Source organism: Vanacampus margaritifer, chromosome 4, assembly GCF_051991255.1.
Source record: "Vanacampus margaritifer isolate UIUO_Vmar chromosome 4, RoL_Vmar_1.0, whole genome shotgun sequence".
Taxonomy (NCBI): domain Eukaryota; kingdom Metazoa; phylum Chordata; class Actinopteri; order Syngnathiformes; family Syngnathidae; genus Vanacampus; species Vanacampus margaritifer.
In genome coordinates this window covers 29,167,478-29,189,154 of record NC_135435.1, presented here as the reverse complement: position 1 = coordinate 29,189,154, position 21,677 = coordinate 29,167,478, and the positions used below count along the sequence as shown (strand labels likewise).

The following is a 21,677-nucleotide window of genomic DNA, read 5'->3' as shown; positions in this document are numbered from 1 at the left end:
ATACATTGCCTAGACCAGGGTTCTCAAACCTTTTAAATCCATTTTTTTTGGGTAAAGAACCTCATATCATCCCAATGGCAATCAACTCATTCAATGCCATTGACGGCTATAGGCCGTGCTCACAATTTAGTCATTATTTAGTGACTTTTTTGGACCATTAAAGCAACTGTTTTTCAATAGGGGACTAGTAATTTAATTCAAGATAAGAAACAGACATTGTTGACGGTGACATTACTTGTGGATTGCATGCACAAGTCATTTCTGTTGTTGACATTTTGTGAGCTTCATTTTCTATCTATTGCAATTTTCCTTAAAAGTTTGACCGCATAATCTAAAGCGTAATCTTGTAGCCATCCTCATTCCCGACAAAGAGCAAAGGTGAAGTTCAAAACATGGACCCTAAATTGAGCTTTTGAAAGTCAGCTCACCATGTCGCCCAATTAAGACGTATCGTCCTGATGCCTGCCCAGACTATCACATGAGAACCAAGCTGACTTTCACTTGTGAATCGGTGCTGAACCCTAACTGAAATCCTCCCGCTTCCTTAAGAGCTCGGCAGTACTTGTGATAAGCTGCTAATTGGAAGCTTTGAAAGCACAAGCTTGGCAGAATAAAATGAGTGCTCATTTTAGTGCGTTAGCTTGTGTGCGTGCGTGTGTGTGTGTGTGTGTGTGTGTGTGTGTGTGTGTGTGTGTGTGTGTGTGTGTGTGTGTGTGTGTGTGTGTGTGTGTGTGTGTGTGTGCGCAGGCTAGCAGTGTGAAACAAATAATTATCCACATTTCACCACATTGTGTGTGTCTTACCTCCCACACTGTTGTGCCTTTCTAGCACTTCTGTTTGTGTCATTATTGCTGTGAAGTGTTTACTGTGGGTGTGTTGCTGTTGTTGTACATGTTACTCACAGAGGTAAAAAGTGAGCATATTGACTGTACTCGTACGCCATTAAATGAATTAATTTACCTTCAAAAGGCAGTTTATGAAAAGGAGTCTGAAGTGGGGGCTTTGTAATGAAATTATATTTTAGTCTTGCAAACAAGGACTGCATACAGTTTTGATTCACCTGCACAACTCCAAAAGATCTAATACAAATGCTGTAACACAAATTCTGCTCTGACCCGGTAAAGTCCCAAATTTGGCCAAGGACAAACAATCCACAGCATGTCCGTCTGTGTCATTTCATAGACTATTTCTGCTTTATCCGAAAAAGAGAAAAACATAAAATATTTTTTGAGTTTTTAACAATAATCACATTGAAACTCTCCGACTGCTCCAACCAACCGGGCTGGATTTGGATGAGGACCCACTTCCATGACCTCTTCTTGCTGTGCTTCAATTTCTTCAATGGACTTTGCCCTATTTTAGTTAATAATGTTAAGTATAACAAATTATGTAAATTTTTGCCCATTCGGCATCCATTGCAGCCTGATCATCCTGGAAGGGGGATTACCACATTTGCAGTCCCTTCTCAAGGTTTCTCATTTTTTGCCTGTTTTTTTTTTTTTTAGTTTTTCCTTGCCCTCTTGTGGTTCGATTAGGGGATGTCATTGATATTTGTCAAGTGCGGGCATGTGAAGCCTTTTGGGACTCTTGTGTGATTAAGGGCTATATAAATAAACTTGACTTGGCTTGACTTTAACCATTACCATAACTTCAACATTAATCTGCTGAAGTCTGCTTCCTTATTTAATCAGGGACATGCAACCAATAAATCATATTTACATCATATTTAACAAGGCAAAAAAACACACACATTTGTGAACCATTTAAAAAGAAAAAAAATTGTGACAAATCTCATACATAGCAATAAAAATGGAGTGTTTTCACGATGACCAATACTCCACACCACACACTTGATTTTGCCACCAAAAATCAGGAGTTTTGATCGGTCAGTTTCACATTGCAATTAGGGAGGGAAAATATATATATGTTTATTAGTGTACCCCTCACCACACTCAAGATAATCTTTAGAGACATCAGATAATCAGGCTTTTGACAACTTTGATTGGAATGCATAGAAAAAAATTCTCAAAATTAGCATGAGTATTGGTATGTGTCTACTCCGCTTTAGTTTTCCAGATAAGCATAATTAAAGAGAAATAAGGAGGTTGTTCCACGTTATTAATCCACACTTTTTCTGCATAATTGGTCAGATGAAGGATATCGCTGCTTATAATGAGAAATACCTCTGAACATACCCACATAATCACTCAGGATAATCTTTTGAGACATCCGTTAATCCTAACCCTTATTTGGTTAAAACCAACAAAGACGAAAATGTCCTTTTCTGCAGCAAGTTTAGTGGAAATCCAGTGAGCCATCTTCCTGTTAACTAACCAAGAAATGGTAACAAAAAAAAAAAACAACTTTGGGTGTTTGTTGAACATTATGTTTGTTATAGTGGTGTTGAACTGCACTGCCTCGTATTCAGGACTTCGTCTACTTTACATATTTTTCACTTAACATGCTTACGCAGTGATTTGCACCCCGCACATGCGTGACGCATCCCCGGATAAGTCATCCTACGCCTTGATCCATAGCCTCAATGCTTATAGGGCAGAGGTGGGCATCAAGGGCCACAGTCCTGCAGGTTTTGCATGTTGCCCTTCTTCAACACAGCTGATTATATGATCAGCTCATCAGCAAACTCTGCATAAGCCTGATAACGATCCTGTTGATTGAAATCAGCTTGTGGTGGAAGTGAAAAACCTCCAAAACCTGCAGGATTCCGGCCCTCCAGGACCAAGATTGCCCACCTCTGTTATAGACTGTCTTGGCCTCTAGTAATGTGTGTATGCTTAACACAACCAAAAAGGTGATACCTGGTCAAAGAACTGTGCTGGTTTTGGCCAACTTAAGTTCTCTTTCTTCACTGAAGCTTGTTATCTGTTACGAAAGGGGCTAAATAGCAAGCCTGGTCTTTATACCCCTCAGTGCGCCTGCATGGGCAAAATGGAATACAGAGACATAATGCCGCCTGAGTCAAACAGTCAACGGAGGCCCCTTAAATTGCTTCCAATCCCCTTAACAAATCTGATGGAGAGGCTATGAATAACTCAAGGACCACTCGTCTGCCACGTTTCCCTGCCTCTCCTCTGCTCCCTGAGAAGTCAAAACCTCTGTATCAACTTGAATTACCTCACCATGTGCCACCTTTGCAGCTCTGGTAATATTTGGAACATGCTGGCCGTCAGAGCGCTGCTTTTCTATCAACACACTGCGGATAACTGACAGCCTGCTATCACATGGATGCAGAATAGAAGGCTATGTTGACAAAGCGATTTCTCTGCTTAATGTGATGTATACTGTTGTGGCTAGTTGAATAGAGATTGTCTGGTATAGACTTTGGCCCGAGAGTGAGGCAATGGATGGGCTGAGAGAATCAATGTGTGACATCAATTTCTACTTTCCAGTGTTTTCCTCTGCAGAGCATCCGTTTTTTAAATGGGTTTCAGCACCACAACTTTTCTTTAGCCATATTTCTTATTTGTGAAGGAAGTAAACAGTGGCTTCTACCAGTGACATTACAACCGGTGGGTATACTGTTTTAATGGAGAGAGTAAGAGAGGTCTGTTAACATGAAAATATGATACAAATTGTACATTGTATGAATGAAAATCTTATGATATACATATTAATATGTAGCATAATAGTTGGATTGCACATTGAAACTTGAGAGTAATGAAAGCCGTTAAAATAGCGCAAGCTAGAAATGTTGTCACATACTCTGTAAATGTGATCTTGACGTATCGGAACCCTGACAGACAAATAGAACAACCGTGACAGTTCATCAGTTCGTACCACGTGGCTGTGGCGCGGAGGCGGCTGTGTGCAGCATGTTTGTGCGTGCGCTCTCTTATGTAGGCGGAACAGTTTATCCTTTCAAGTTTCACGAGACAAAAGAGATGCATCGCAGAGCCGAAATAATTAAGCAGTTGTAGATTGCCTTTTGTTGTAATTAAGAGATTTCCTTCGCTATGTTGTGACTTGTTTTGCAAGGCCATTCTTTTTTCTAAAGGAGAACGGCTGTGTTGCATCTACCTCGTCCCGCGTGACTCCTTTTGTACGTCCTTCGGCTCCAGCCTTCGCACCGAGTGTGCCTTTAATTACCCTGCGACACGACATACCACTTAGCACTCAGAAACCTTGTCGCTGCCGTTACGCAAGGGGCGCCTCTCCCCTCCCACACAAACACATTTTTAAACTCTGGTATGTATGCGACTTTCCGTGAGTGTCGGAGTGTGACAGCTCACCGCGCTCGCTCTGGCCGCTAATGCTCGGGGGAGTGCTCAGATCAACTGTGGCATCCAATTTTTTCTGCAGCTTACTTGTCAACTCAAAGCCGATATATGACCACGAAATGTGTAACCGAATGCCCAGTCCAAGTTAGAAGAAAAGATTAGATATACTCAAATTACCAATAAAGTAGGTGGTATAAAATCTAGAAGCATCATGTCTACCAGGGGTGTCAAAGTCCGGTCCTTGAGGGCCTGAGTCCTGCATGCTTTAGAGGTGTCCCACGTTCAACACAGTTGATTCATATTTAAGCTTATCAGCAAGTTCTGCAGGATCCTGATCATTGAATCGGGTGTGTTGGCGTGAAAAACCTCAAAAACATGCAGGTCTCAGGCCCTTGAGGACCGGACTCTTGACACCTGTGATGTATACAAAGAACTGAACTGTGCAATGTTTTATACAAGCATCACTACACAACTACAACTTTTCAGTCTGTTCATCTTGATGGTAGCAGGGCACTTCCTGGTTCACGGGGGAGTGACATAAGAGGATTTGATCATACCGTTTTTTTTTTTGGCTTCCCCAAACAAAATTGAAAAACAGTAACTTCTTTTACAGATACGGAAATATGTTTGCTAAAATGTGTCAATAAATTTCTATTTTATACCTTTTATCCAAATCAATGCAAAAATACCACCCGTTTACAAATTTTTGTCATTGTAGCCAACTGAGAAAAATAAACAATTTCAAGCCAGAGTAAAAGTTACACACAATTTTTAATCAGATTTCAAGCTTTGGATGTGGTTGTGTAGTTTGCAGTTGGAAACGAGGATAATTGGAACTTCCAGACGGGTCAACCATTTGATGAATTTCCGGTGTCATAAATCTGGCAACAATGATCTCATACAGTGGAAGCTGAATTAGTTAACTGGATTTCTTTGCGTTTTTGGCAGATTAAGGCACACATAGTTAAAAAGAGAGTCATAAACCTACGGTGGATGTCCACCTTTACAAGCTAACCGTCAAACCTTTGTAAAAACGGTTGCGCTTTTTTAATGCTTAGCAGAGAAGAAAGAAAGTACATTCAGTGACGCCTTCACATTGTAGCTTTTGCCATGAAAAGTCGATACCAATACAATAGAGCCACCAACTCAAGTAGTGAACCGATGATTCATCTGAGTTTGTGGTGTTTCTAGTGAATTTGCTAACTCCCATCTTAACCTTAGTTACTTGGAGTTTTTTTATACCAATTGTGGTTTTGCATTTTCCACAAACATTATTTTGCCTTTTTACAGCATGTACTGGAATATTGTGGGGCCAACTTCAGTTGTCTGTCATCTGTAAGCCTTTTATATTTAAGGATAACGTTTTAAGATGAATGGCATTCTTAGTGTTGTGTTTTGATAAGTATGCTGATGGTTTAAACTAGTATCAGGCGACTACAAACATTTTTAGGGGGAACTATTCACGCCATTCCTATCCCCTGTGAATAGTGGGTGTTTACTGTAATCCATTATTCAGGCTGAGGGGTTAATGTTTTCACTGAAGAGTCATTGAATAGCACCTGTACAAAAATTTAATGGATCCCGACACAAAAGCCGCGCAAGTAATGGACCCTGAGTTGGTCTAAGTAGCCATGTCTCTAAGGAAAAGCATCTTTATAACAACCAGGTCCTTTACTTTGAGCAAATCTTCTTATTTATGCCTCAGTACAATGACGTTAACTCAAATGAGTCTCTGGAATGAAAGTAAACGTCTGGAGTGAACTGTAAAACCTGCGTAAAAGTGAACGATGGCGGCGGCAGATGGGTTTATATGGCTTGCTAACAGCTCCTTCCAAGGCTGACATGGGATATAAGTGGGTGAAAGAGACAAACACTGGGACAGAGAAGGATCATTTGTGAAAAAGAGCTCATTTTCTCAGTTAATCAAATAGATACTCCAAATATTTTCCTTAAACAGAAAACCTTCCTGTGACTGTCAGGAAGAATATGGTGGTCTGAATGGCTATACATAGGTTTTAAGTTAAATACAAATTGAGAGTTTATATTTTCTGGGAACAGATCAAATGAAATCATCTGAATCTTATACCACTGAATCATTTGTTTTTGTTGTCTTTCCGGTCAGTCCACTAACAACTTAAATTGTCCGAGTTTTTAGCATTTATGATTAGTATACTAATTCAATTAAGTAAATTTATCATATTTACGGTGAGTTCACCAAATTGAGTTATTATATCATTTGGAATAATTTGGAACATCAGATCTTGAGTAATTTTGCACCCAAAAAAATACTGTTTTCATATTGATGTTTTGATTCAATAAAGTCAAGATTATTTTTGAAGTTCAAGTGAAGTAATTGATGATTATTTAAAAGAAATGGTATTCACTTTAAATATTATGGACTATTTAGTAGGGGTGTAACGGTTCACAGAAATCACGGTTCGGTACGTACCTCAGTTATGGGGTCACGGTTCAGTGCGAGTTTGGTATAAAAGGAAAAAGCGACAAAAAGTCCAAAAAGCAGAATTCTTGTTTTCTTTTCATTTATTTTTAGCAGACAGTAGTGCAAATAACAGCATGTCCAACATAGTGCCATTTGGAACCTAGGATGACTTGGTACAAGATACCAATTAAAAGTATGTTCGTCGTCTGAGTGTGTGCACCGAACCGTGTCATCCGAACCGAGACGGATACATAAACCGTTACACTCCTACAATTTAGCAAAGTTAACAAAAACTGCCTTTGCCTACTCACTGTCAGCTCAGATTCAGAAGTACTCATCATTCTGCACCTGCTAGGCGATGGCGAGACTGAAGCCCACAAAAGTGTCGAAATGATTGATATTTAAGTGAAAGAAGTTGTGGAGTGGAGGCTAGAGTTTCCCAGAGATAAAACTTGACGAGATGATGCCCCGCAGCGGGAATGTGGAATGTTTACCGAATGATCTGCACTCTCCACTGAAGCTAATCAGCCAATCACGGCTGGATCCTGCCTAAGAGGCTTGATTGGCTGATTAAGGCGAAACTCATCAGCACGCCACCCGGAGCGTCTCCAATGCCTTCTCAGAGGGTTTTATTTTTTTTTCAGCATGTCAGGATGCCATACATCCCTTTTATTATCTTTGCAAATTCTATCAAATGCTGGTCTTGTATTTGTTTTTTTTTTACTTTGTTGGTTGCTCCTGTATTAGTGTATATTCTATTGCTGCTCTTTGATTAAAAACAAATATGATCAGGCTGCTTTCATTAAAGACTACAGAAAACTGAGAATATTTACTGTTCAGAAGCTGAAATTCCAAGCATTGGGACAATCTAAAATGGTGATCGTTTCTTTTTTTTCTTTTTTCTTTTTTCTGGAGAGCTCAGTATTGTTCATTCGGTAATTTTATGGTGATCGTTTCAAATCCAAGTATTGATGAATTAGATAATTGATTACGTGTTGATTAATCAATTCATTTTTACACCTCTAGTATATTGTAAATATTGCTGTCGTGACAATCTAATTTCCCTCACGGGATGAATAAAGCATCTGAGTCTGGCCCTGTCCTCACCTTCACTGCATGTGTCTAGCGATGGTTGTGAGCATCACATGAAGAATGCAGGCCAGTATGTATTTCATGTCCAATTAGCCGTGCTGGACCCGGAAATCCTGTCGGACTCGCTGGTTGATTCCCTCCACTTCCCAATTTTCTTTCCACAGCTTAAGCGAGTTGCATTTACCTCTCAATGTGGTCAGGGGCTGGTTCCTGGTTCAATTCAAAATGGGGCAGAGATGATACCATTCTGTTGCCATGTCCCTGAACTTGCTCATACAGTGTTAGCATGCATCAAATTCAATTAAGTGAATAGTTGCGTAAAAATAGCAAGAAAAAAAGTTCATCAGTTTGAACATAGTGTGTAAAGTGTTTTCATTTGAATATAGCTTCAAAAGGATTTGCATATCATTGTGTTCTGTTTTTATTTACATTGCACATCGTCGTAACTTCATTGGAATTAGGGTTTGGATATCCGGACTTATTTTTTTTTTTACTTGAATATCGTACAATCCATAACATATCTCGCAAAATTTCTCCCTGAATGTCTTAAAACTCATAAAGTTAAGTCAGTTGCCGCAATTATTCCAAGTTCCAAACATTCCCTGTCACCTATTTTACAGTCAGGAGTTACTAGAGGGGGGGGGGGAAATGTATAAAAATACTAACACTAAAGAGGGAAAACACAGTGTGCGATTGCGTCGTTGTCCCTGGTGTGAAGCTGCTGCATCATTATTGCTGCTTGTGGATTTAATATGCTTTGCCTGACTTATAACCAGTCACCTTTCTGCCTTTTAGATTTGTTCCTGACAACCGAAGGGCCGAAGTTTGAGACCTGGATTAGCAAGGTACATTTTATTTTATATTTAGCACACCTCCATTTAGCTCCACAGATGTTTAGGACACTGAACAACTTTACCTAGAATTGATGTTTGTATTAGGTATATATTTCACAAAGTATGCTTGTAGTATAGGCATCATTGTTGCTAGTGGTTAGCATGTTTTAAGGTTTGAGGTTTGAATCTCTTCTCCGGCTTTCCTGTGTGGAGTTTGCATGTTCTACGCATCTTTTCATGTTTTGTATTCCAGTTCCTTCAGACTTTCCAAATGCCTGCATGCATGCTGGGTTTGCTGAAAACTCAAAATTGTGACCGTGAGCGCCGAAGCTTGTTTGTCTGTGTGCCCTGTGATTGGCTAGCAACTAGTCCCAGGTGCAAATAGTTTTGAGTTGCAACATTTGCTATAGAATAATGTGCAAGTCAGTGTGGGTTTTTGTTATTTAGCAGGATAGCTTGTCTCAAACATAAGGAAGATGCATTTAATGGTGCATTTATTATTGTCCATTATTTTTGGAGCACTAACAACACTTTTGTGTTGTTCTTCCCCAACCAACTCCACGACCTGAAGGTGTTAACCCACTGATCAGAGACGATGAGTCATGAAGCACCCACACCTCTGTTCATTTGCGATCTGTGAAGCTTCAGTGGGCTGCTGGATTGTCGGCTGCTGCTGCAGGACTAGTTAATATTCCGCCGGTGCAGAGCCAGCGGAGTCTGTGTGGCTGTTTTGTGTGCGTGTGACTGTTTGTCTGTTGTGGGAGACTGTACGTGCGTGCGCACATATAAGTGTGTGGCGCACATACATATATATATGTGTGTGTGTGTGTGTGTGTGTGTGTGTGTGTGTGTGTGTGTGTGTGTGTGTGTGTGTGTGTGTGTGTGTGTGTGTGTGTGTGTGTGCATGTGTCTCTGTCTAGTCTCTGTGTTGTGTGTGTAGTGCGGACGGGGGCCCTGCTTGAAATTCAGCAGGTTGAGGCACAAGGCGAGCAGCAGTGTATCTTATCGCGGCGAGAGGGAATGGGAGGCGGCCCGGCAAGAAGAAACAGGATGGGGGTTGGCAGTGAAATACTGACAAACCAGAGATGAAAAAAAAAAAAGGAAGAAGAGTGTTTAGAATATTCAACCATCTTAACAGGCCCAATCCCCCCCTACCCTCCTTAATTTATGCTCACTAAGGATGTTTTCCTATTTAGCACTTCGAGGATGTCTTCGTTGAGCTTGTTTTCTGGAAATTTTGTCCCAAGGGCTGAAGGCAGAGAAGGGGGAAGACTATTACTGTTCTATTTTTTAAATATGTGATGCTAATTAGAGGACACAGCCTGGTTGAACATGTAGCTATGGTCGATTTATTTTCAAACCTTTCGAGGGGTTCCATCAGTTTTGTCCACACGGATTTCATGAGTTTGTCATTTTAAAATAATTCTGTTCAACCACAATTCAAAAGAATTGTCTGATTTTCATTAGCTAAATTTTCATCCATCCATCCATTTCCTGAACCGCTTATTCCTCACAAGGGTCGCGGGGGTGCTGGAGCCTATCACAGCTGGCTTCGGGCAGGTAGGCGGGGAACACCCTGAACTGGTTGACAGCCAATCCAGGGCTAAATCTTTGTTTATATAAAATTTTTATTCATCTGTACATTCCTACTGTACATAAATATATACAGTACATACATACTAGGGCTGTGCACAAATCGGTAGGTCTGGGTATTGATTCTAATTTCCTCAATCAATTAAATTTTGATTCACAAGACTTCACTTCAATCCTATTTCAGATTAATTATGGAACATCCATTCTTCTTAAATGTCAAGGACATGATCAAAACTCCACAAATATTAAATTCCAAAGTAAATTTTAACACGTTTATTATCACCTAAATGTCACACAAACATTTATATCAGCAAAAAACAACAACAAAAACATTTTGAATTATCTAAAAGTGTAATAAATCAGATATTTCATAAATGTAAGAAAATACTTTTCAATTCATGTGAACAGTATTTTCAAGAAAACTAAGATTTAAAAAAAAATGCCTTTTTATTTATTTCTTTCTATTCTATTTTCTTAAGAGTTTATGGGAAAAAATAAATCAAAATAATCAATTCATGGTTTTATGAATCGATATCGGGCTTGAAAAGGAAAATGGATTCAATATTGATTATTCGATTATTATTATTTTTTTGTTATCCGGCCCTACAAATCGGTGGTGACTCAAATTCACCAACTCACAATGACTAGCGGTCAACCCGACTCCAGCTCCTGATGTCACAAGTCCATGTACCATTAAGTGGACCAACACACGAATACTATCATTTAATTATGATTTCATAAAAGCAGTTTATTATTTCCATTCTTTTATTATATTTCGGCAAGATGAATGAATTAATGACATTCGATCCAATGGGGAAAACAGATTTCTTTTGTAGTTATAATGAGTATTTATGAGCTTAGTCACAAAGTGCAATAAACTCCTCAGTCAAGCTACCGCTATATTATTTTCTTCCTCAAGTCCTCTTCCTGCATCCTGCCCTCCTTGTGTTGTAATGTCATTATCTAAAAGAAGTCAGGCGCTGAGAAGGACGAGGCAAAGGTCAACAAGCTGTAGTGAGGAGAGGTGTTTGTTAAAGGTCAACTCCACGTCGGCTATTATAATGCGGGAGTACTGTATTTGCCGAATGACAAAGCTGTGCGCTTATTGAGACGCTTTCAGTGTGCAAAACGGCGAGCGGTGCCGGCTGCATAGCATAACCCTGGAATGTTAATCAGTCACGTTACTTACGTTCTCTGCATCTCCACTTTGAATGTATGTATGTGCACTGTGTTGTCAATAGTGACACAGGACAGGTGCGCTATGATGTTCAGTGGTTCTCTATAGCGTGTCTGTGTGAACGTGGCTGAGAGTAATGTGAAGAGAAGGTGGACTAATAAGATGATGTGTTATCCTTTCATCTTTGCTCATTAAATCCACTGACACACACAGGTGGCGACACACGTGCATGCACTGTTTTAATCATGACATTTAGCAATCAGCAGCCTGCGCCAGTCAATCACACTGGCTAAGATCAGATCTTCAATTAGTTAACACCCTTCTCTGTGTGTGCGTATGCGCGCGTGTGCTTTTGTGCAAATGTGTGTCCTCTTTTGACAGGATGCTTAAAAAAAATTAAACGTGTGACTGTAAGAAATCTTTATTAGTAATGAAATAATAATATGTATCTTTAAGTCTTCTTCACTTTTATAAGGTGCCTCATTTGTAAGGAACATGGATATCGCTGGCATCAGGCCAAAACCTCATAAGTCACAATTTGTCAAATTTCCTTATTTTTTCTTCTTCCAAAATCTATACTATTGGTCAGTCCACACACGTGTGGATGTAATTTTTACGAATTATTGACCAATCTAAAGTGCTGAAAATGGCTTTCTCTCTGTGATGATGCAATGATAATGGTTGAACAAACATGCCACTTATAGGCTCTCCTGAAAGTGACGATTTTGGAGGTACAAGGTTTTGGCCCGACGCCAGCGATATGTAAAATAAGTAGAAAAGCTGAGCATATGAGCTGAGGTCAAATTTACCAAATCTTTTCTGCCATTGGCATACTGCTTATTTGTCTTTTGCCATTGATTCTTGATGTGAGCTTCTGGTGTCAACAGCATAAGGATGAGCCTTGCTACAGTGGTCAGAAGGTGACTGCTCTATTAATTGTCACGCTACATTTGACCGATATGGATCCTCCATGCGATAAGGCATCTTCAAGATGGTGTTCTGCAAAACTGAGTTGTGGCATTGTTTGGAATGGGATTTTTGAGAAAATTATATTTTCAGGGGTATAGTTGAATGATGAGGCTAAATGATTGTGGTTTTTGTTCATAATTGTGTACTGTACTTTATTGAAGTGCTATTCATGTTTCATTTTTTCTCTTCCACATGATGTCAGGATGGCAACTTCAGCCGGGCAACTGTTCTACCTGAAGACCCTCCATTCCCCAACGTGGGTCAATCATCCTTTGCTGATTTTGGTGAGTACAACGCACACATAGAATTCACAGAAGTTAAGTTTGTCATGTGCGGCCAACCGTATCGTTCTCTGGCCCACCTCTGGGGCCCACCTCTTGCCCACCTCTCACAATCGTGCTAAACTGGGAATCCGAACCGTACTCAGGCGCGGATCGATTGCGCTCATACTACAAGCGTGCTTGGATACGGTATAATGGCCCTAGTGTGAGTGCACCCTAATTTCATTCTAAAGACTAGAAAATACACTTTTACACACAAGATCTACTCATCGCCAACACCAGTGACCTCCATCACACTGCCAACAACCCGCATCATACATTCTACTACCGCACCTTCTACTAAACCTGCTTTCACCATTCAAAAGCAGGATATGAGTTGCCTCTTAAGTGACAAGAAAAAATCTAGATGTCTCCAAACCTGGATGGTGTCTGATCCCTTGAAAGTATGCACTGATCAGCTGGCTTCAATCTCCATTCAGATCTTTGACAAGTCTCTGGAGTCCCATCCTGCTTCAAACGCTCCACTGTCATCCAAATCCCCAAGAAACCTTCAATTTTGGTACGGAACAACTGCAGGCCTGTAGCCCTGACATCAATAGTCATAAAGTCCTTTGAACACCTCATGTTGGATCACCTGAAGCAAATCACAGAACCACTGCCGGACCCACTGCAGTTTGGCTATGAGCACCGCAGGTGAGGTTCGGGAAGAACCACGTCATCCATGCCCACCATCAACAACACCTCCCAAAGATATTTCCTTTCTTCACTGCTCTTTTTACGCTACACAAACCACTGCACCGCAAGGCACACAGCTGTAAAACCCCTGAAGGTTGCAGAACACACCACAGTCACCTGCTTAATCAGCACTGGTACGAGTCTGCATTTTGACAGAAACTGGAGCATCTGGTATTCTGGTGCTGCAGCATCAACTGTAAAGTAGATCTCTGTGCATCCATTACAGTCTGGTTTTATGCAGGTACAAATGAGAAAACGTGACTGTAACGGCCAGTTAAAGCTGCCGAGACTACTTACCATAACCACCTTCCCAGTTCCCTCTCTTGAGGACTTGCACGCTGCAAGAACTAAGATAAGGGCAGGAAATAATATCCTCTTGGATTTCCCTCAACCTGGACACCACCTTTTCCAATTCCGTCTCTCTGGTAGGCTTTTTAGATCAATCCACACTAAAACCAGCAGACATTCCAATAGTTTTTTTCCCCTTCCCATTAATTTGTAATATTATATATTTCAGTGTCCCTTTGACAAATTTTCCCATCTGTGTACTGTTCTTGATGTATTCATCATTGTAGCATTATTGCTCTTCTTTATTTGTTCATTTGGTGCTGATTGGTACTACCGTACTCCTGGACACCTTACAATATCCAATATTCCACGTTGTTGTTGACTAGTATTACCACACTGCTAGTCACTTAGAATATAGGTAGACTTGGAGCTGTGTAATAGGAAATAGCTTGCTAACCGGCTTTACAGGAATTGTAACTCAGTTGGACAACTCCTACCGGGAGGCCAATTGGACAGAAAAGGGTTAAAGTAAACACCTAAAAAGCCGCATCTTGTGTAGGACAGGATTTAACTCCATTGGGTCCTGCTTGGTGGGTGAGAGGCTCCCTGGCTAAGTCCCTTAAGCCTCCTCTGCATTTGAAGCAGGCTCATCCTGTAACTTTCTCCCGCCGTCACCATTGCCAGACGAGGCTAATCTACACAACGCACAAAACACTTGCACACACAAAATTTGGGCCTGTGTGAGTCATTATTCGTCTCGGCTTTACACATTTCTTCACCACAAATCTCCGCAGGCTCACTTTAATCCCCGCGCTGCCGCAAAAGTGGCCTGTGGGGTGCTCTTGACTGGGTTTACCTCGGACAGTCACAGTGGTGCTTTGTCATTAATAAACAGCCAGGTGCCATGCAAAAGATGGGGAATTAGAAATGACCAGCGTGTCGGTAACGTCATGCTCATTCATTTTCAGTTTCTGGTTTTGGTTTTTGGTTTCTTCTTAAGAAAAAGTTGTTTACTCTCTACTTGTCATACACTTCCAACCAGACTTGTGTAAAAAGTGTACTGTCGCAAGTAACTACAAGTCTCGATAGCTTAGCAGTTAGCATGACTTCTCCATCGTCATCCCTTTGTGATAATGATAGGCCTACTTGTTAAAAGTGTAGCTTTTTCACCACCTTGGAGGCGGTGACTAGTGACTTAAGAGTGGTTCTGCACTGTGAATGTTTAGCTAGCTAGCTAGCTAGCTACCGGAAGCTCATTGCTAGCAAGCTGGTATGGCGAAGATAGCGCATAGCACAGTTTGCCACTGAATATCGGGCCCTGCTAATATTTAATATGTAGTTGTATAATCACTTTCTGGGAACTGCTTCACATCCGTGTTGCATTTTTGTGTTTTGTATTTTGCCTTTTGTTCCAAAAAGATTTATTGCATTACTCACATGCACACACAAAGCTGCCATCAACAAAGAACTCTTTCTCACCGCGCTTCGGTTCTGGAAGTGCCACTTGAGCGACGCTGCGCTTGTTAGCTGATGATGGAGGCCTAGGAGGGTCACGCTTCTTCTTATCTGACAATTCAGTGAGAAGACAGAGAACTGCCTCCCTAGATGAAACATGCTGTTATCTTTCATTCTGCTTGACCCGTCCCCTTCTCGACAGGTATCTCTCTGGCCTGAAGAGTGACTCACTCATTTTGCTTAAAGACTGCATTAAAATTAGTCACAGCGAGTGTAAAAGCACTGCAGAAACGATTATCAACCACGTGTGTATGAAAACACTGGCTTGTGATGTAAATTCCTAATTGACGTGCAGCCTGTGCAAGGAACAAAACGTGCCCCTTTGCCTTGTGGTTGAGGTAATTGCGGTTTTCACAGCGATAATGGCCCTGCTGCATCATTCATCATTAGGTGACGCACCGCTCCTATGGCCGTGTCCACCAACTTTGTTGCAGGTAGGGAGGTAGGCGGGAAGGAGGACAAGTCACATTATGAGACAGGAACTAGGGAGACAGGGCAATAGGGCAGGAGGCCAATATGAAGGAAGAGGGTAGAGGGAGGATATACTGCATAAAAAAAAAAAAAAAAAGAATATTTAATGAGACAAGAAGGTTTATAGTAGGTAGTTCGGAAGAAAGCGGGCAGGATGAAGGCAACGAGTATGGACGTACTTCCTCCCAATTTCCATGAGGTGGGGAGGATGAAGAATGGTAGTGTGCGGGGGGGTACGGAAGAGGTGAGTTGGAAATAGGCAGGTAGGATGGAAACAGGACTCAAGAAAACAGCCTTTTCAGATCGGGGGCAAATAGAATTGAGGCTATGTTGGAAGTGAGAAGGCTCCGAAGGCTGCTGCGTGACCTCAGACTTCCACAGATATGGAGACTTTTCATACAGCGAGACACAAATGTGTTCTGATGTGATATTTAAACTCTGTGTGTGTGTTCAGGTAAGCCGGCGTGTGAACAGGCTAGCCTAGTTCCCCCCAGCTCCCCCTCTGCTGCTCCATTTCCACTCATCTTATTATATCGTGTTACAAGCAACCTCTCCACCTCTCTTCCTCTCTGTCTTCCTCTCCGTCTGCCTCGTTCCGTTATCGCCTTCCACACCCCTCTTCCTCCCTCATTTTACCTATCTTGTCAACCTTTCATCCCCCGACGAGGCTGACTACACTGCGGCACATCTTGATGTGGAAAAATGTTTAGACTTTGTTTTTTGTGCAAAAACACTCAAAAACAGATCTGTGCACAGGATCTATGCACAGAAAAATGTCCTGTGCATAGATCTGCCTCAGATCACCTCACAGACGTTTGACAAGATTCAGGTCTGGACTTTGGCTGGGCCGCCTTAAAAGGTCCCATTCAATCAAAATCTTTTCCTCCTACTGTTCTATGCATAACATACTGTAGGTAAAAAATGAGTCTGTGGTGGGGTTTCAGTTTGATATCGATGTAGTTGTCACTTGTTTGCAATAGGCTATGAAAGGAGAAAGGCTTGCAAAGCGAGCAGATCAGATGTTGGCATTGTCGTGATGTAGATTTGCTGCTCGTCCAGACCAAATGAATAAAATACTTACAGACTGTTGCCGCCACAAAGTTCAAAGGCCAGCATCTGTGATATTATGAGGGAGTGTTAGTGCCCATGGAATGGGTAACTTGCACATCTGCGAAGGCCCCAGTAATGCTGAAAATCCCTGCTTATTTCAGCAAGACAATGCCAAGCCACATTCTGCATGTGTCACGACGGAGCGGCTTTGTAATAAAAGAGTGAAAGTACTACACTGGCATGCCAGCAGTTCAGATTGAAAATGTGTAGTGCATTATATAGGTGATAAGCTTTTGGTGATGAGCATGTGTTGTGTTGGCATCAAAAATACCTTGGGAATTATAGCCCCAAAAAATTCAATACTGGTTTTATCGGACCGTGACACATTTTCTCACTCGTGTTTAGAAGATTTCAAGTGTATGTTTGAAAAATGTAGCATACCCCATATCCCAGACATGAAGAAGAAGAAGAAAAAAATGGGAGATTGCTGTTACATGCTTGCCAAAAAATACCCCAGCTCCTTCCGTATTGCCTCAGCCTCCCTGACCATTTTTTTCTCATCTGTGCATCAATTCTGGAAGGAAGTCCAGTTCTTTGGAATGTCACTACTCACTATAGTTTAGTCCACGTGATGCCTGTCTACACTGTGTCCAATGGTATATTTAATCCCTTGGAAATGATTGTGTGCCTTTTACCTGACTGATACTTTTAAACACTGGGACTCCCTCTTATTTTATGGAAGCTGTCTGCGGACCATGGCTGGAAATGTCTGACCTTTTTTTGCTGTTAGTCCGACGCACTTTAAGTAGTGGCAGGTGTGTATTGGCTCCAATTTAACAAAGAAGATGCAAAGATAGTGTTAGGGTGCCATCGAAATCAAAACGAGTTTCTGTTGACTTAATCTTAAAAAGAAAAAAAAAATGTGTTATAAATTATTCTTCACGGTGCACATCAGTAAGTTGAGGCCAGACATTCATACCTGCTTGTATCCTCTCTGCTTTCCTGGAACCTGGTTCCATACCTGCTGCTCCTTCTCCTCCGCCGCCAATCACCTTGTCACCTGGGGGGCTGCTATAGATGAAAAGCTCTCGGGAGGAGGAGGCACGCAGTGAACAAAGAGTGGCAAAGATGGACGGAGACACTCGCCAAGGAGGCGCCTCGACGGGAAGGAGTGAAAGTGACAGATGAGAGTGAGGAAGGGCATAGTGGGAATGATAGAATTATGGCTAAAAGATAGATGAAAGACTAGTGAAAGGTATTCATGTAGGAATGGGCAGGTGGGACTGCATTAGTTTGTGGGTGGCTGTGGTAGACTGTAAACACTGAAGACAGGTTGGTGAATGTCAGCCTCTGAAGGACTAAATTTTTTCTCATTGTGTATTTTTTTCCCTCTCTACTGTAAACAATATGTCACCCTGTATCCATTTTATGTCATGCTGTAGGACTGGGCAATTCAGCCTTAAAATAATGTCACCTACCCCACGCCCCGCTTATAGAAAACACAAATGACAGAAAAAAAACGGTTTTGCCCTTCTGGGAATTTGCTTTATTTCTCTTGATCCCAAGCACGGCACATTTTTGTTGTTTTCTTCTTATTTATTTCTTATTGCCTAACGCTGTTATTGTAATTCTGGCAGATGGCGACGGCTACCAGGACCACCTCCTGCCGGTGTGCTTGGACGATGCCTGCCAACGCAGCAAGATCTACCTGGCCACGTCAGGCTCCAAAGAGGTGCAGGCACACACACACACTAACTAAAACACCCTTAGTGTGATTCTGACGACATCTCTGCTTTTTAAATATTCTCTATTTTGGTTTCTTTCACTGCAGTGTTCTTTTGTTTTGTTTTGTTTAGTTTAGTTTTTATAATTTGCACTTCATGATCTTTTTGGGAGGTTATTTTTCTCATTTGAGCACTTCTAGCCCAGCGTGCATATCAAGCAGTTAAAAGTTTCTCTCTTCATCACAAGACAAGTAGAACAAATAATGACAAATTTAGCTCTCCTTGCTCCCACAAATTCTTTTTTGCACAATTTTGGCTTAGAAATACCAAAATGAATGTAAAATCTCAAAAACCCAATTATTTACTTAAAAAAATATTTAAGTTAAAATAGTTGAAATGCTTTCTTTTTTCTAAAGTGTAACATCATTAATTTTTTTTAGTAACAAACTAAATAGTACTTAATTGCCACCAGTAAATTTTCCAATGAGTTAAACTTTCTTATTATTTGTGAAAACTGCTTATTCATGTTTTTTTCTTACCTAACCCACATCTTATTTGCTCTTTTTTTAAACATTTCCCCGAGTTATTCGCACAATCGCATTTTGTATTTTTATTTTTTATTTTTATGAAAATTATGACGAGCATCAGTTATTTGCAGATTTTTGCAATTTGTGGTTGTGGTATCACTCGTGAATAATGGGGATCCATTGTATAATAGTTTAGATATTGTCTTGTCTTCTTTTTGAAAAGCAACGATGCACTCAAGTGCAGCAGTAACTAATTTCAAGTAGTGAATTATACAATAAATTCCAATAAATTAAATATCAAATCATCTAAATGATATGTAGAAAATGTGCTTGGGGTTAAGGATGATCAGTGATGGTACCATTTTATTTCAAACAGCAAACGGTGCCTTCACTGCAGGGAAACCTGGCTTTTCTTGGATATTTTCCTGAGTTTGCAAGTCGCTTATGTAAGAAATGATTTACAGCAGATGCGGGTGTCATTTGTCACAAAAAATAAACGTAGCTGGAAATTCAGGCGAGGCAAAATGAAAAACGTTTTTTTTTTTTTTTTTTTTGCGGGGGCAGAGACTTTTTAATCTACACTTTCCCTCCACAAAAAACAACCCTAGTGAGCACTTTCACAACGTTCCCGTGCTTACTTAGAAACTGCGGAATGAGGCTGATGATCATGTTACAGAATCATGAGTGTCATCTTAGCAGGTGAAAACATTGCCCTCTAATTGCTGTGTTACTTGTTTTGTTTATGCATTCTCACTGTGGTCCACACTCTTTTTTTTTTTTTTTTTTTTGTTATGTATGTTTCATGACTCTCTTTGCACCATATCAGCAGAACCCAACCTCACGCAAACACTAAAATCTTATATAAAAAAAAAAATAAATGGGGGGGGTGGGGGGTTAGCCACTCAGTCGCAGGGCACGTACAGAGAAATAAGCAATCACATTCACACCCCTGGACAATTTTGAGTCTTAAATCGACCTAACATGCATGATGGTTTTGGAACATTGGGGGAATCCAAAGTACCTGGAGAAAACCCACATCACAAGTTTTGATCACAAAACCTCTCAAATGTGGCACAGACATCCCAACCTCTGAGACCATTGTGATCCCATATTATTTAGCATGAGGTAACGTTTTGTTAACAAATCGAACAGGTCAGACTTTTAAAATCCTACTCAATCCACACTCACGAATGCTGATGCTTAAACAATACACACAAACGCACACACACCAACGCCATACATATGGTCTTTTCAGTTTACATCCTACCAGTTGGCAGGACGCCTGACTCCCTTTCATTCCATCCTCTGCCATCATAGAACCAGCTTCCACTTGCTTATTTCCCCCCCACCCCTTCCCAATCCAAAATAGAAATGTTATCGGCTTATCCGGCATGTCCGCCCACACACACACACACACGCTCATGCACAGTCGAGAATTCCATTTTAGACACCCATTTTTCTCGTCTTTCTTGTGTCACATTTCACTGTCAGTATCAAAAACCAATTGCATAGAAAGATGTGGTTAAGGACAAGGGTAACATAAACCAAAGGGTGGCTGCTTAGAGGAAGACGAAGAGAAGGAGGAGGCGTTATCATCGCTGATGGATGAAGAACACGTGGTTACATGGTTGAGATGGAAGCTATGATGAAGGCTCCACAGAAGAAAACGTCAAATTCATTCAAAAAAAGTGAAAAGGCTGTAATACGGATGCCAGGTGACAATGTCAATCAATGAGAAACACTACAACCGCTTGTCTTCTTGTGTGTAGACCAAAAATGTCTTTTGAGCTACAAGTTAGCGCACACATTATTTATTCTTCAAAAATATAGTCAGCCTTCATTTATTAGGATTGCAAATAATGCCAGTTTGAACGATTGAATGATGTTTCTGATTACGGTTACAAATGATTCCGATTCTTTTAGAGGGCAGCGACGTACCCCCTGTGAAATATTTTTTTCAGCCAAGTACCCCCTAACCAGTGCAAAGCATTTCTGATTGGGAAAAAAAAAAGACTTAAAACCAAGGGCTGCACCATCATTGTCTGATTTATTAAACTTTGGAACTCTATTTGTATTTATGTGGTCCCTTGAACTATTTGTAAATAAAAATATAAAACAAAAAAAAAGAAAGGTATAATTAATTGAATTATAAATAAATATTTGTGCACATAAAAAGTATTATCAACATTAAGTGTCCTCCTTTGGGATCATAGTAAAGCTCTGTTCTCAAAAAGAAATAATTAACAGAATTTTAAATAAAGTTTTCAAGTGATTGACAGGTGATTCTATGTGGTATATGACATGTTGGGTTGAACCATTCTGGTATGGGAGAAATGTTGGGTTTTTAGGATACTGAAATTGAATAACCTACTAAATATAAAATTAATTTGTGAACATACATTTTTCTGAAATATTTACATATATGCTTTCATTTCAAAACCACTTATTTAAATCAAAGTCAAAACTACAAACATCCATGTTTTTCAGCAGCCTTTATCATAGATTAATGTTAAAGTGGGATGAGTTATTTCTGTTGCCTTCATTTCCACTTGAAGCTGAACATGACATGAGAGAGTAGCAGGAGGAAGATGAGAGTGTGGGGGTGTGGGGGGGGGGCGGGGGGAGAAAAATGAAATACAACACTTGATGAGATACCCTCGGGCTGGCAAGGACTTCCCGCTGAGTCCAAACCAGCTTGTGTTGTATTTACATGCACGCCGGCTCCTTGTTCAGCCCCAGAACAT

The 21,677-nt window shown here is 40.7% G+C and overlaps 1 protein-coding gene across 1 annotated transcript in view; it reads left to right on the top strand.

Annotated features, from left to right (window-relative positions):
• itfg1 (integrin alpha FG-GAP repeat containing 1) overlaps nt 1-21,677 on the top strand; it is a 93,342-nt gene that overhangs the window by 10,521 nt on the left and 61,144 nt on the right. The window contains exons 7-9 of the mRNA XM_077564296.1: nt 8,566-8,615; nt 12,545-12,626; nt 18,320-18,414. Coding sequence (XP_077420422.1) covers nt 8,566-8,615; nt 12,545-12,626; nt 18,320-18,414 — 227 coding nt within the window. The remainder of the gene's footprint in view (nt 1-8,565; nt 8,616-12,544; nt 12,627-18,319; nt 18,415-21,677) is intronic.